This window comes from Prosopis cineraria, unplaced genomic scaffold (genome assembly GCF_029017545.1).
Source record: "Prosopis cineraria cultivar Desert tree isolate PC_DT_omini unplaced genomic scaffold, ASM2901754v1 PC11, whole genome shotgun sequence".
In the NCBI taxonomy this organism is placed as follows: domain Eukaryota; kingdom Viridiplantae; phylum Streptophyta; class Magnoliopsida; order Fabales; family Fabaceae; genus Prosopis; species Prosopis cineraria.
Window position 1 is genome coordinate 19799429 of NW_026555342.1, and position 16251 is coordinate 19815679.

Sequence of the window (16251 nt, forward strand, 5' to 3'; positions counted from 1 at the left end):
CTTAGAAAAACATATGAGATAAAATTGTGAAATGCTTTCAAATAAACAAAAAAAATACTTAATATTATATACCTAACATACTTTTATATGATCAAAACAAAATAAGTGAAAGCACGCACCCAAAATATTAATGGCAAGCAAGGTTAAACCGGTGAGAGGAGGTGACGTTGTTACTCAGATAACTAGCTGTTGATTAATAATAACAAAAATTTATTGTGAAATAAATAATACACTCGTTGTCTCAAATTATTAGACATTTTTGAAAGAAATTTGATACATCAAAATATAAGATACTTCAATAAAAATAAAATTTCAGTAATTATAATTTTCTAATATTATCATTTTCATGTATTCGCTCTCTTTTATATTCTTTTACAAATAGAGTATTAAATGAAAGCTAATATTAAAAAATTTATATTTTTGTTTTGAGGAATTGAACAAAGCTTCAGAAACAAGTCTTACCTTTTTTCCCCCTTAGAAAAACATAAGAGATAAAATTGTGAAATGCTTTCAAATAAACAAAAAAAATACTTAATATTATATGCCTAACATACTTTTATATAATCAAAACAAAATAAGTGAAAGCAAGCACCCAAAAAAAAAAGGATTAGATTCATATTGTAAATGGTTAATTTATTTATAGATGTATAGAATTAAAGAAAAGCATTGTTGCAATTGCTACCGATTCTTAATTACTCAAATAAATTCATTTATGGAATGAGGAAAAAATAGTTTAGCTGAAATAATGATAGTTTCTTTGAAGAGATCATAATTAGATAGAATGACTTTCCATGCATGCTTGAAGAAAACAAAGGAATTGATTTCATAATACTAGTTCCTAATGCTAGTTATGTTGGCATGCCATGATTAAAACCTAACTAGTTTGGTCTTCATGAGCATCACACTTATGCTAATTATTCTTGAGCAATGTATTTAGGCTTATTATTCCTAGGTCTTATACCTACATTTATTTTTTTGGCTTTTGATCATACTTGATTAGTTCTTTACTCATCGACTTTGTGTTTACATTTGTTATTCATTCAAATAAAGTCCTAAAAAAAGATGAGTTGTGAGATTTGCTGCCTTTAAACTGATTTTGCTAAGCGAACTTTTTTTTTTATCATGCATGAATTTTATATAATGCACCACATAACTCTTAATTTTTCAAGGCAGATGTTATAGCTTAAAAGTGAAACTCAATTCCGGGCCGGTTACACCAAATTTTTTGGGTGCATGACATCATCATGCATTATTTATTTTTAAAATAAACAACAAATAACCCATAAAAATCAAGGATGGAAATATTATTTTAACATGCATGGTTTGTCAGGTAATTCCGTGACATATTCTACTACATACAAGAGTAGCTGAGAGAAACTCAAGAATTTAGGCTAATGTTTCCAAATTTGACACTCCACCAAAAACGAATGTAAAGTGATCATCCATTATAGTCATAATCATAGAATTCAGCTGCCAGAAGTTGAACCCTTATTATTGGGACCCTTTTTTCCTTCAACTATCATTGCAAGAAAAAGGAAAGGGTAATAAGAAATATATCGAGAGAATGGTGAGGTTGACGAGGAGGGCAACCAGACGAGGGGGTACGACATCAAAACTGCAAGGAGCAGAACCACACTGATCCCCAGGAAAGTATAGGCCAACCATCTGAGTTCACTCACTGCAAGATATACACCTACCACAAATGCCAGAGATAATGTCATCGAGGAGATGCCTAGAACTGGCATTGCACAGCTGAGAGAAAAATTCATCAAACACAAATCTTCTAATTGAGCCCACAAGAGCATAATGGTTGTAATGATAGCCCCGAAGATAGAGATTATGAGGAAGAGAATAAAGAACTGGAACATGAAATTATGTAGCATAACAGCTCTTCCTCGGTCCATGCCGCCTGGCATGGAAAACCCAGCTGCAAAGGATGCAGTTATTATAAGTGTTGAAACCAATATCAGAGTCTTAATTATGCCTTGATAATGTTTCATGTCGGGTTCTTTTTTCACTACATCCTCTGTGCCACTTGAACGATGCCTCACAAAGCTTCGTGGCGTACCAGCAATGTTAATTCTGCCTTTATAATGTTTCATGTCGAGTTCTTCTTTTTTCACTACATCCTCTGTGCCTCTTGAGCGATGCCTTACAAAGACTCGTGGCGTACCAACAGATTTCAACGCAATCCATGTAAGCCGCTGCAAATTAATAGATACCTTTTGATTAGCGCTACAAACTGAATCTTTAGCAGCAATCATCATATCATCAAAAGATTGGATTAAGTTGAAATTGTCAATTATACATAGATACATGCCTGTTCGAGGGGTGGATTTTGGTCATGTGTTCGGACAGCAATGTCTAGAGCTGTTTCATTTTCAAAATTCGGCAGGGTGAGATTAACTCTTTTGTCCCAAGTCAAGGCATGCACAATTTTGGGATGCCAGTGAAGGGTGGCCAAATGTAGCAGAGTATTCCCCATATTATCCTTCTGATTTATCAAAACCTCAAGTTCAGGATTTTGGAGGATGTACCTAACTGCTATAAAATTTCCACTCTCAGCTGCAACATGGAGCAAATTTCAGCCATTGTTGTCCACAGTCTCAATGGGATGTGGATAGCGTTTTAGCAATTCTTGAACTATTTTGAAATGACCTCCAATACATGCCAAATGAATTGGAAAGCAACCATTGTTGTCCCTTTCGATAATGCAGTTCTCACATTTCTCAATTAAGTGGGAAACACCTTCAAGGAAACCTGTGGACGCTGCATCGTGAAGTGGAAGTCTCCCTTCTTCATTCTTCAAGTGAATCCAATCTGACTTGTATTCCAATATGGTGTGTAGCATTTCTACCAAAACAAGACAATAATATTTGTGTTAATACTTAAAAGAGTTGTTTTTAAATTTTGATTTAAGGGATGCGTGCGCGCACGCATGCCCGCACGTGAAACAAGACAATTATATTTGTGTTAATACTTAATAGAGTTGTTTTTAAATTTTATTTAAGGAATGCGTGTGGCCGCGCATGCTGACGCGTGGGGTAAAGAAATTAAAGTAAATAGCAGTAAGAAGCGGTGATTTCTATTTGAAAATTCACCTATGCAAATAAAATCCATCAATAATTGTTGAGTTGAGTGGCGGAACCATCCCCCCCTCGGGGCAAAAAAAAAAAAAAAAAACCTCTCTACCTCTTCTCATATATGTTATGGGCCTCCAAATATTTAGTCCCATGAAAAACCTTAACCCCCTCCCCTCTATAAAAGACAAAAGAAGTGCACACTTATATAATATTCTCTCTTTTTCTACATATAAGATTGAGAGCTTGGATATTAAAAAATATAAGGCATTTTTAATGTAACAATAATTTATATTTATTTTAAAGTAAAAAACCTATTAAATAAGCATAAATATGAAAAATGATATTAGTTTAAAACCAGTTAACTACTTTATTAGGAAGTAAAATTCAGTTAAAAATTTCTTATATTTTTTAAATAAAAAAATTAAATATTAGCGAAAGAAGTATACTATTAAAGGATACATATTTAATGTTAGCAAAACATAATAAGCATATTTAATAGGGATGAAATAAGAAACGTGTTGAATTTTTAGATAAAGTTAATAAATTTTAATTATTTTTTTAATTTTGATAAAACATGTTGGATGTTGCTTATGTGAGATTTGAGGATAATTTTCCCATATTTTTATTAAATAAATACAGACATGAAAAAATAATATCAATTTAAAAACAACAAATTAACTAATTAAGAGGGTATAATTCAATTAAAAATGTATTATATTTTTCAATAAAGAGAGTATATTTTAAACCCCCCTCCAAAACCTAAAGCACGGTTCCGCCCTTGGTTGAGCTACAAAGGGTGATAATGCACGATATATTGACAATATTTCCCTTGAAGTTTGCCCAAACGATCTGAATTATTGCTGTTCACTATTTTAGGAATTAAAAATATGCATGCATATGTATGAAAAGTGTGGAGAAATGCGAGAGCTGATTGATAACTAGATCTAAGTAGTATATGTGCGTGGTGAGGAATTAAGCAAGGAGTGAGTGACAGTAAGCCGACCTTTGTTCTTCCCAATGATTTTCCTTGGGGCACTAGGTCATATTTGATGCAGATGTCCATGAGTAGAACAATGACTTGCTCATTTTTGCCAGCCTCAACGGCCAGGTACAATAATGATTTCCCTTCCCTGTTGACTGCAAATGCTGCCAAATAATTAACAATCCCCTTGAAGTCAGCCTCGTCGAAAGTATCTTCGGTGAAAGGATGCTGCTGGTTAGAATAAAGATCTTGCATGAAAGAATGTTGGAAAGCTTGAAAAATCTCATCCCCGTGTTGACCATTGGCCATGAAGACCTCGTGGACGAAGGTGTTTCCTTGTTTGTTTCGAAACAAGGTGAGTGATACCATAAGCAGCTTGTCCAACATGAACCGATCACCTCGACGTTCGGTTTTACCCCGAATGAATCTGAAAAAGCAATTAAGGAGGGTTTGAATGGTAGAGGCGCGGCCTGCCCTTGCTGCAACATGGAGTGCAGTATCATAATTGTTGTTAGTGACAGTGAAAAGGTGGGGAGCTCGTACAGCTATCACGCTTGCTATCATTTCATTATCGCCTTCGGCAGCAGCCAAGTGCAGGACAGTATTGCCTAGAGGGGTTCGTTGCTTGTAAATGTTGTTGTGAGGTATAGTGATACATTGGTATGCAGCTGTCAGCAATTTGAGATCCTTGTTGGATGCATGTCTATGTAACATTAACTTTTACTTGGAAGCTGATGGAGGCACAATCTCCTGTGAGGGTCTCTGTTGCTCAAGTTCCACGTCTAATTTCGGGCTCATAGCCGGCGGGCTAGGATAAGACCACGAGTACACCACCGAGTGGTTCTTGATCCCAACTGTGACTGGAGACGATTCACCTCGTGTTAATTCTCATTTATGTATACTGATTAAGTACAAGTATTCGTTCATTTTGTATTGTATATGTACTCAAGATAGTGGCATGGCATATATAGCTAGGTAGCTGTACAATAATGAGATTTGGCATACCTTCGGACATTACGGGATTTACGCCTGGCAATGAGAAGAAGACTATCCCTTCATAATAATGTGGCAGGCATGTTTGTTTGAATCAGTTTTTAAATCCCAATCATGTGTACGTATGACATTCATATCGATTCATTTTGCACAAGTTGCAAAGAAAAGGAATCAAATACCCTCATTACCAAAGTTCGTCACCTTCACCACAGGTTCCGATCTGTCCTCCTTCATTTCCGGTAAAAACCAATTTCTAAATGAGAGGCGAGGAGATTCCTGAATTATGGAATTATATCTCTGACCTGAATCAATCGAAATCTCTTGCTGATAAAAAGGAAGAACGTGCGCACAAATACAATTATATACATATATATATGTATATATTATATATCTAGTATGAGAGGCTGAAGGATACTCTTTTGTTAAAAAATATAAAGTACTTTTAATTAAATTTCACCCCTAACAAAATAATTACTTATCTTTAAACTAACTATATTTCTATAGTTACCCTTATTTAACAGGGTATTTTACCCTAATAAATATAAAATAATTTATTTAAGAGGGATACTTTAAAAAAAAGTAATGATTATACTTTAAAAAATTAAAAATGTATTACATTTTTTAATATTCAACCTTTTAAAAAATGTCTTATATTTTTAAACGGAAGGAATATATACTTTGTAAGTGATCTCTCCCTAACTTATTATATAAGGCACCTTTTATGTCTTTAATGTAAGGCACTTGATAGGTATTAATTACATTTTTTTAATATTATTCTTATTTAAATTCATTAATTTGAAAAATGAATGTAATGTAAATTTAAAAGTTTTTCATTTAACTATGAATATAATAAAGACATGAGAGAGCATAAAAGAAAAGACAAAACATTATTAATTCTGCAAGAAAGCAATAAAGTTAGTTTGATGCACTTAATCGCCCAACAAGTCAACAACACTTACGGCTGCTTGGCTTCTCTGACGATTCGGTTTGCTCTTCTACCTCTGCTTCTGCCTCTTCAGTACTGAGTCCGCCTGTGCCCAAGAATGACAAGCACAAATGGAGAAATAAGTATTTAGGTACGATATATTGTTTGATCAAAATAAAGGATTAATTGATTGTGCCGTGCATAATTCCCAGAGTGGGCATAGGGTTAGCTACGGTTAGCTAGCCAGGTGATTAATAATAAAAAAAAATACAGAAAAAAGACCTCAAAAAAATGTTTGATACTTTAAACTTTTTTTTATGCAGTATTTATCTTCAACAATTGAAATTGGTGCAATGTGACTCTTATAATCAATAAAGATTAACTTTGACCATTCGTTAAACATAAAAAAATATACAAAAAAGACCTCAAAAATTATAAAAAGGAACCTAAAAATTACTGAAACTGACCTTATAGCTATAAAAAAAATAATATTGATTAAAACTTCTAAATTATAAATAAATTCTAAAACACTTATGTTATTTCTTACCCATACAAAAAACCAAAATATCATTTTAACCCATCACTTTAAAACGCTATTGGGTGATCGGTTATTGAATCATGATAACATTAGTAAGTAATAAAAATATTATATTTATTTTAATAATATCTCAATAAACATTAATATTTTAATAAATAATAATTTAAATATGATTATTATTTACAAATATTTGCACACAATTTACAAGTCAAGTTTTGATATTTGCAAATTCTTCAAAATTACAATATAACTAGTATATTTGTGATTTAAAAGTGAATGCATTTTTTATGCTATCTTTAAATTTTTGAAAGAGGATTTATAAATTTTATATGAAGATTTATAATTCATCACTAACTTAACTTACAACTTAGCATATCTTCATTAACAGATGCTATATATTATTGATGAAAAATGAGTAAGGAGAACTCCAAAAAATATAAGTAGATTCCAAGAAAGCTCTTCTTTTGAAACTCCAATTATTGTTTCTCTTAAACCAGATCGTCTTTCTTCAACTTTTTCCTTTGATCGTATCCCTTCATCTATAAAAAGAATCCTTTCTCAAAAAATAAAAAGTCTCATAGAGTATTCTATTGTTCTTGAGAATGTCGGAGTCCCAATTACCTAACTCTCTTATCTAAATCCTTACAAACTTTACCATAGAAATAACTCTTTTACTTGTGGCATCAAAACTTTGCTTCATACAAATCGTCCTCAGCCAAAAGAAATAATCCAGACCTCTAGTATTAACCAGCATGGTATTCCTGCCACAGTTGATGAACAATTCATCACCTTTAAGATAGCCTAACATTTGATTGATGGTTGAATCAATTAGGGTTACACCCACCTTCATGTTGGATCTATTCGCCTCATCCTTACCTATTATAAGAGAAAAGGTATGGTAGCCACTACTAGGGTTGCTTTACTAGACTTAACCTTCAAGTTATATGGCAATGCCTTAATTGGTTCCATGTTGACTACTTTCAATCAACGAAGTGTGGTTCTTACAATAGCATCCAACTTTAATGTCAAGCTCACAAATCCAACTCTTTCTATAAGATTCAAAGTTCAAATCCAGATTCATGAAACTAACAACAAGCTGATACTGTCATGGCCACCCTCCATCACTAAATGATCTTCAAGCTTCAAGATCATTCTTCTAATTTCAACTTCCCCAATGTAACTAGAGATGCATTGTACATGGTTGCAAACAACCTAGGAGATGCTTCAATCCTTCAAATTCCAAGGCAATTACCTATTGAGTAGTTAGCTGACATGATCCCACTAGAATGGATAAACAACTATGAAAAGCAATTCCATGGTATTCAAAAGGATGTTCATACTACAAAACCTCCTACGCTCTATAGGCTACAAGATGGTATTGTCAACTTTGTCTTCAAGAAACCTGGAACTCAAAATCCAAACTAGATTTTTAGAAGGATATTGTCAATCTCTTCAGACTTAATTGGAGACAAGAAGGATCCTCTTATTGAATGGTTTACTGCAAAAGCCAAGTCTGTCTATATCTTGCACATTAATGGTCACTTTATTTGGGACTATGCCTAGAAAATGTGTGATCCAAATTGTGACTATTATCTTTGAAATGATTCTAACAATGAAGCCTATAGTTCTAGAAAAGGAGCTAGGAAACCTGAGCATCCTAGATCTCCATGTAGGCACAAGCTTCCTCCTAAGGATGATGATGATGACCATGGCCCTAAACAACCAAGAAAGAGAAAATGTGTAGGACTTCCAAATCCTCCTATAAAAAGGAACACTCTCTTTAAACTCCTTAGAAAACTTAGTCATGAAGATCTCCTCCTCCAGATAAATCAAAACCAATGACTCTAGTTACTCCACAACTCCCAGAACCAATAATCCCAGTTATCCCACCTGCATAAACACAAGCCTTGCCTTATATTACAATGACGAGGCTTTACGAGGAAGAATATCCTCCTCTTAAATGAAAAATAGATGATAGTATAAAGGTGACTAGTGGACCTTTTGTTCTATAGATAGACGTAACTCCTCAAGACACTCTCAAGCCTGTTACACTAGCAAAAGAAATTCTCAACTGGCAATCTCAAAATGTTGTTAGTTAAAATAGAGTCATCTACAAGATAGATTCAAAACTTAATCATTTAACAACAATAATAAGAAACTTGTCCTCACAGGTTAATTAGATTGATGATCAGATAAAGAATTTATATCAAAGGCTCTATAAGCAAGAACAAAAGCTGGATGTAAAACTCCATAGGTTTATCAAACAAGGATATGATGGACAAGAATACTTCAAAAAGGAAAATGAAATTTTTCAAGTAAAAGGACAACTACAGTGGATAGAAGTAGAATTAGCTCAAGACCAATCTCTACATTTAACTACAGCAAATATGAGCCCTATCCAACTTACCTAACCATGATCAAACAATTCCCTACCTATACCTCCATTCATCTAACTTATCCAACTCAGACTTATTATAGTAAAGTATTCACAATGTCTTATCCAATTCTCAGAAAAGCCTAGAAACAATCGACTAAAAAACCAAAAACACCTGTCTCATATATAGAAAACCTACCTTCTCACCAAAAACCTCAAGACTATCAAGCCTCCCCATCTTTCACCAAAATCTCAAAAAAAAAAAACTATTAACCATAAAAACACCTCCTCCTCCTCCACCAAAGACCAAACCACCATCAATAATTGATAGAGCTAAAGGAATTAAAGATCCCTCAAATCCTTTAGGAACTATTACTTCTAATCAAAATGCTATCTTTAACTAGGTTTTTACTGAATAAGATGACATAAACTCTGTGGCTTCAATTGAAACCTCTACAGAGTATATAGACTCTAAAGAAGAACAATACTTAGTTGATTTATTAAAAATTGCAATGGTCCAACCTTAAACTTACCAGCAGCAAACTCAAAATGAAACTAGGATAGAAATAGTTGTAAAAGACCCTCCTGATAAAGAATCTGGAACTATGGAAGAAATTCTGACTGAACCACTTCATCATGGTTCTAGTTCCAAACCTACTTCTGGATCCTGGTTTACATTTGATAATTTACCTCTATACAAATAGAGAGAAAGACTTTAAGAATTTAGTGCTTGGATTGACTTACAGATGATCAGACTAGATGTTACTATGAGAGAGGTACTTTTAGAATTTCTCTCAAGGATAATTGAAAATTTGAGAGAATGGTTTTAAAGTCTTAATGAATACGATAAGATTTGAGACACTCAGCTTAATGCCTCTTAGTTTCTTGGGGCAATCCATAAAGAATTCCTAGAAGATTTCAATCTCATTGATAAGAGTAGATAAGAGTTCTTTGAAATGAAATGTAGTTCACTCTACTGAAAGGATTTATAAAAATATTTTCAATGAATATCTAAAAAATATTATATGTTAAATGGTCCTAATGATGTTAACCTCAGGCATACATTTATTGCTTCTTTGCAAGAAGAACTCCAGCCAGAGCTATATAGAGTAATCAATGCATTATGAAGAGATATGTCACAAATCTCTCTCAAAGAAATCAATCAGTTAGCTCTGTCTACACTAAATAAGCTCTGTGAACAGCATTCTTTGAAGTCAATGCTTAAAGTAAAGCTAAAGTTACAATTTGCCTATAAAAAGCCTTATTTGAAGATCAAATGTAAAGAACATGATCTTTGTTCTTATAAGAAGACTCATTTTCATAAATACAGGCATAAGATCTTCAAACCAAAAAGGCATTGTTCTTTAAGGTTCATTATGAAAGAATAATTGTGTACTATAATAATTCTTCTATCATACATTTTATTACATTTATTTGCTATTGTAGACTAAAACACAGAGCTATAAGAGTTCAAGGCCAGAATCGATTGTCAAATCATTGGAATAATTTCTAAAAGTCTCAACTCCTCCTCCGGCTGAAATGTCTAGTGGCAATAACCAAATAACAAAAAATAAGAAATCATACGATTGTTTATATATTTCAATTAAAATGAGTAATGTTGATCCTAGTGGGCTAAATTAAAATGTTCACTCTACTCTTGTAGTCGTGCTTATTACGCCTACATGTTATTATGCATATACTTAAGCAAAAAAATGTATAATTTACTAGTTAGAATGACAGTAAAGTTTCAAATAAGAAATTAATGACAGTCAGATCTTGATAATTTTTTTTGTTTGAAAAATAAGTTATACATAACTATAGACAATTGTAAATAAGAATATTGATTATGAATTGAGAATTACATTTAAAATTTAAATATTTTATTTGTAAAAGTAATTGAAATCATTAAATTTATAATTATTTGAATTAATATTCACAGCTTATTTTTTGAGAAAATTTTGGCACAACCTAACTGTTATTAATTTCTTTTTTTAGAATTTCACTGTCATTTTTGGCCAAAAAATGGAATTTAACTGGCATTCTCCGTAATTTATTTATTGTCGAAGTGCAGGCAGCAAACATGAGACAAAAAAAGTGAAGAGGAAAGACCTTCCAAAAATCCAAACAATAGTGTAATAGTCACTCGAGACTCTATATCTATAATCCACTCTATTCTATTCTATTCTATTATATTAAAAATGAAGAAGAAAAAACCTAAGCATACAATTAGGTTTAAGGGAGAATGACGAGTAAGGACCTTCTAAGAATATTAATCCCAATTACGGATTGTGAAATTTAAAATTTCAATTAAGGATCATGATCCTTAATTGTGATAAAAAAAAATGTAGTTTGTGAGGTGTAATTCACTAACACGACTTGAGAATTCACTAACCCAACTTAGTAAAATTACTAACGTATATTGTAAAAATATGAAACTCTACTTGAAAATGGAATGTTTAATGAAAAACACTACTTGAGAATTCCTTAACTAGACTTGAAGAAATTTCTAACGTATATTGTGAAAATATAAAACCCTACTTGAGAATCATTTAAAAAAAGTGATTTGTCCAAATTGATGTTTTTTATTAAACAATCGATTCCTAAGTGGAGTTTCATGTTTTCACAATATACGTTAGAAATTTTTTTAAGTTGAGTTAGTAAATTTTCAAGTGGCGCTTTTTGTTAAACAATTGATTTTTAAGTAAGGTTTCATGTTTTTACAATATATGTTACAAATTTTCTCATATTGAGTTAGTGAATTCCCAAGTGGTAATAATGAATTCCACCTCACAAATTACATTTTTTTTATCACAATTAAGGATCATGGTCCTCAACTGAGATTTCAAAATTTCATGGTTTGTAATTGGTATTAATGTTCTTAAAAGGTACTTAATTGTCATTCTCCCTAGATTTAAATTCCCTCATTCTCCCACGTTCGCGTTTATGCAATGTCAAAGTGTTTTTTAATTAAAAAAAATACTTATATACTTACATGCATGCATATATATATATATATATATATAACTTTTTAAAAAAATTAGAATTTTTTACCATTTTTAGAAATTTGAGAGGAAAAGAAAGCATATTTCTTATTCTCTTAAAACATTACTCTAATTAGCTACTAAAAGTAATAAGATGGGTTAAATAATCAAATAATAATTCATTTCTTAGAATCTACACACATAAAGTATCATCAAACCTTACATCAAAATAATATATTACTTCTTAATACTGTAATTAAATATAAAATAATCTTTAGTAGTATACCATTATAGGGTGCATAATTCGATTAGAGTTCAAATTGTGCATTATAGATTGAAGAATTAATCATGTTAATTTTTAGTATTATACCAGTAATATACATTGAATTATTTATATAATTTTATCACATATTTTTCAAACAGTTTTTGCATAATATAATTGTATATCAAAAAATACAAATCATAAAAATCAATATCTTTTTTAGTAATAATATATTCAAAATTGCTTTTATATTTTTTATGAAAATTTTTTATTACATATTAATTCAATTAACTTTCAATCTATCAAACTGACTTATGAACCTAAACATAAATTTTCTCATAATAATTAGCTTTTATTAAATTGATTTTTTCTAAATAAATTTTTAATAAACTAATTTTTTTTACTAACGGAACACTAAATGAGACTCAATGTCTTTGAAGTCTCTTGATTTTCCGTAATTGTATTGTATCTCCCCGTCCAGCATGAAGAATTATATACTACTCTAATTTTTAATATAAGAAAAATTATCATGTTTCTCTTGTTTTTATTTATAAGCAAAATTACAAATTTTAAGAACCATTTATCACATTTTTTTTCAAATTATCCCTCATAAAGTCAATATTTATTTTCACTAGAAATTTTTTTTATTAATTATAGGAATAATTTAGTTTATTTTTTTATTTTTAAACATAATTATTACACATACCTAATATATTTAGAAATGAAGGGAGTAATAATTAAAAAAATATAAAAGGAGTTAATCAAAGTATGGAACTATACCATTTCAAAACATCAACGCTAGAAAACAAGACAGGATAGTCATCATAAATCGTAAATAGAAAAACAAAAACAAAGAATTAAATATTGAGTTGAGTGCTATACCGAAACGCTCAGAGCCTTCAGACATGACTTAATTTCTGTCACTGTTGTGCGGTTATGTCGTAGACTTAAATTCCAAAAAAGGAAAAAAAAAAAAAAAAAAACTCCTGAAACCTTGTGACTTGTTCGATGACAACTGCAGCCTGGTTGAGGGTCGTTGGCAACAGCTAGAGCCCTAATTCACTGTCCAATGGAAGAAATAAGAAATAAAAAAACAAAACTAATCAAATAAATTGGGAAATTAGAAAATTAGAGCAAAGGATAATGTAGAAACCAACTCCAAGACAGGAGAAAGCATGTGATAAAAAAAGAGCATATATTTTTCAAACACTATTAATAAAAAAATATTTAGGAACTTATTTGCCTTCTCATTCACTGTCCTTAAATTTAAAAAAGTATACGATACTTATGAACCATTAAATTTGACCAACTCTCACATCAGTGGCAGAATCAGGATTCGAAACCAGGAGATGCGGGATAATTTAATAAAAAATAATATTTTTTAAAAAACAATAATTATATTGTAGGATTAAAATTATAGTAACATAAATAGATTGATTATCATTTTTCTTCTTAAAAATTATAATGTCCAAACTGATAAGATCTTTTATATAAATATATTCTTCGTATCTTATATAAATTATTAAATTATTTTATATCTAATAAATTTTTAAGTTTGAATATTTTTTATTTAATTTAAAAGGGACAAAGGATAAAAAATAAGAGGTGCAAAGTTACAAAATTTTTATATCATGCTTATAATATTTCTCAAAGTGAGGGGTGCATTCCCCCTCCCCCCACCATGAGGCTCGGCCACTGGTTCACATGCTGCACCTTCACTTTTATTGACTTAAAAAAGATACTTTTTGTTTTTTAATCTTATTATTTAAAATTATAAAAGAAAAGAGAACGAAGAAGAGAATGAGATGTGCTGTCATTACTTTGATGAGCTATTTGAAATGGACTTTGACTCATCACCACAAAAGAAACCAACGGTCACTCAAAAGAAAGAACAAAAACAAAAGAAGCCAACGTCAAATTGAACACCATGCTGTAGGGAAAAAATTATTTACCAAAATATTACATATTGAAAAATATTTATCATGATAATATAAATTGAAATTGAGTTTGATTGCTATCAAGTTTAAATTTTTTTGCTCTTAATATGACGAGTGTCGGTCAGTATGAAACCAACTCTTATTAATTGGGAAAAAGAAAAAGAAAAAGAAAAAGATATGTCAGATGTAGGAGATAGCTATCGCGAGTTTTATAATTATACTGGTCAAGCAGAAAGAAAAAATTTAATAAAAAATATTTAATACTGTCATGATAAATATTTTGTAAATATTTTTTATGCTGGTCACGCAGAAAGAAAAAATTTAAAGTTGATGTCAGTCAAACTCATCTGCAATCAATAATGTCATGACAAATATTTTTTAATATGTAATATTTTTTTTAGTACGACGGTCAATTTGCCGCAGCCAACACTGAGTATTAAAAAAGAAAAAAAGAAAAAGCGAATAACACATTACGCATGGTCGGATCAGCTTTCTTCTTCTTGGTTGCTCTCTATGTTCTGAAAGATAAGAATATGAATATGCTGCACAAGTTGAAACACAAATTGAATTTTGTAAATACAGATCAATGATAAACGCAAACTATTTTGCCACAAATCTAAAAATATTTTCAGCTTACAGTAGCCAACGAGAAACTTTGAAGTTTCAAGTTATGTAAACCTCAGATCTCCCAGCAACAGTTAGCTTTCCTTGGACTTCCAACATAGATCAAGCATGAGACACCACCCTTCTCATGGTGTTTTTAACAACTTTAAAAAACAAATGCTTCACACAGATCAAAGACAACCATGAAATCTGAAGGTTTTCGTAGAAAGATGATGAACTTGTGAAATCAAACAAGAAACGAACAACAACAAATCAAAACAAGAACATACAGGAAAGAAGTCCAACTATCACAGAAAATGAAAGCACAGAGGATAACTAGACTTTTCTTTTGTTTTTTTTTTTGGAGATATGAGCAGTAACAAATTGAAAGAGCAGTTTTTTTTTTGTGGAAATTTGTAGGATTTTCTTCTTCAGGAAATATCACAAAAACTAGCAAAATGAAGTTAAAAATGATCAGGAGGGAAGCAAAACAAAGGAAAGTGCGGAAACGACGTTTGAGAAAAAGTTGAGAAATTAAACAGAAAAATCAATTCGCAGAGGTCCCAGCGAAAGTTGGAAAAAGCAGTAATTTTTTTTCTTTTTCGGGCAGAGCAGAGGGAAAGGAAACAGAAAATTAGAATATGCGAATAACACAAAGGAAGTTGCAGAAATGAAGCAAAAGAAGAAGCTGGGAAAGCAACGAAAGAAGATTTGTGAGACTGTGGAAGAAGCAGCAGAAGATCTGAAGCTTTGGGAAGAGTGGACTGCAAATTGGGAAGTTTCTGGTTCATATAGGAGACATTGTTTACTTTACATGGGAATAAAAGGACATCTTGGTCTCTAGGTAAGGGTGATAATCTCATTTTACTCCATTGATTCATTTTTATAAGCCTATCAACTTTATTTAATTCACAAATCAAAATGTCCTCTTTCATTTTGCGCTATATTAATCTATAATTAATTATGGGTTAAATGACAAAAATATTTTAAAACTTTTTCACAAAACGGCATACTATGTTATCCTAACCTTTTTCAACAACATCAACTGAAACTTTTAAAAAAGAGTTGGCCAAAAGAAAAAAAAAAACAAAGAAACTTTTAAAAAAGAGTTCAATAATATACCACCAATAATACAAAACGTTTTACTGTAAAAATATTTGACTGTTAACTCCCTTATTTGACCTAAAATTTTACACGTGTCACTCTTTCTCGTCATTTCTCTCCCTCGTCTGCTCTCTTAGTTCTCGAATTCATTCATCTTCATTTCTCTCCCTTGTTTGCTCCCCCACGAGCCCCACCGTGCACCATCTTCAGGTCTGCCACTTATCTCGCCGCTGTGAGTAGTTTTCAAGGTAAGCTTCTATATTTTTATGGGTTAAAAGGAAAATCCGTATATAAAGTAGTCATCTAAAGCATTCATTACTATAAAGTGAAGATAGATGTAAAAGTATCTCAAATGTTAAATTAATAAGTGCAATTATATCATGTACGCTGAGTTGGTGAATATTGATTGTGAAAGTGTACACATAAGCCAACTGTTGAAATTTTTACACGTGTTCGTGGAGCTCGTCGT

General features: G+C 31.4%; 2 protein-coding genes across 4 annotated transcripts; both read right to left on the reverse strand.

The window, feature by feature from the left end:
• Positions 1-1276: 1276 nt before the first annotated feature.
• On the reverse strand, positions 1277-15449 carry LOC129285396 (protein ACCELERATED CELL DEATH 6-like). Of its 3 annotated transcripts, XM_054921078.1 has the most exons (9): positions 14713-15449; positions 14550-14617; positions 13132-13200; positions 13021-13061; positions 6018-6089; positions 5071-5360; positions 4087-4925; positions 2321-2853; positions 1277-2204 (listed from the first exon to the last, which is right to left on the reverse strand). In XM_054921078.1, the coding sequence occupies exons 8-9, from the start codon at positions 2483-2485 to the stop codon at positions 1467-1469; spliced, it is 903 nt and encodes a 300-aa protein (XP_054777053.1). In that variant the 5' UTR covers positions 2486-2853; positions 4087-4925; positions 5071-5360; positions 6018-6089; positions 13021-13061; positions 13132-13200; positions 14550-14617; positions 14713-15449; the 3' UTR covers positions 1277-1466. The 3 variants fall into 3 exon arrangements, with proteins under 3 accessions (XP_054777053.1, XP_054777051.1, XP_054777052.1); XM_054921076.1 differs by having other exon boundaries at positions 4087-5360; XM_054921077.1 differs by lacking the exon at positions 13021-13061 and having other exon boundaries at positions 4087-5360.
• On the reverse strand, positions 2585-4779 carry LOC129286269 (uncharacterized). Its single transcript, XM_054922264.1, has 2 exons — positions 4087-4779; positions 2585-2824 (listed from the first exon to the last, which is right to left on the reverse strand). Exons 1-2 carry the CDS (start codon positions 4777-4779, stop codon positions 2585-2587), a joined length of 933 nt encoding a protein of 310 aa, XP_054778239.1.
• Positions 15450-16251: the final 802 nt, after the last annotated feature.

Bases quoted from the DNA above. Each gene is read 5' to 3' on its own strand.
- LOC129285396 (XM_054921077.1), bottom strand. From the start codon at position 2,485: ATGGGGAATACTCTGCTACATTTGGCCACCCTTCACTGGCATCCCAAA. The intron at 2,205-2,320 runs GCATGTATCTAT...ATTAATTTGCAG, and splicing joins AAAATCCACCCCTCGAACAG to CGGCTTACATGGATTGCGTT.
- LOC129286269 (XM_054922264.1), bottom strand. From the start codon at position 4,779: ATGTTACATAGACATGCATCCAACAAGGATCTCAAATTGCTGACAGCT. The intron at 2,825-4,086 runs GTCGGCTTACTG...TTGGAATACAAG, and splicing joins AATCATTGGGAAGAACAAAG to TCAGATTGGATTCACTTGAA.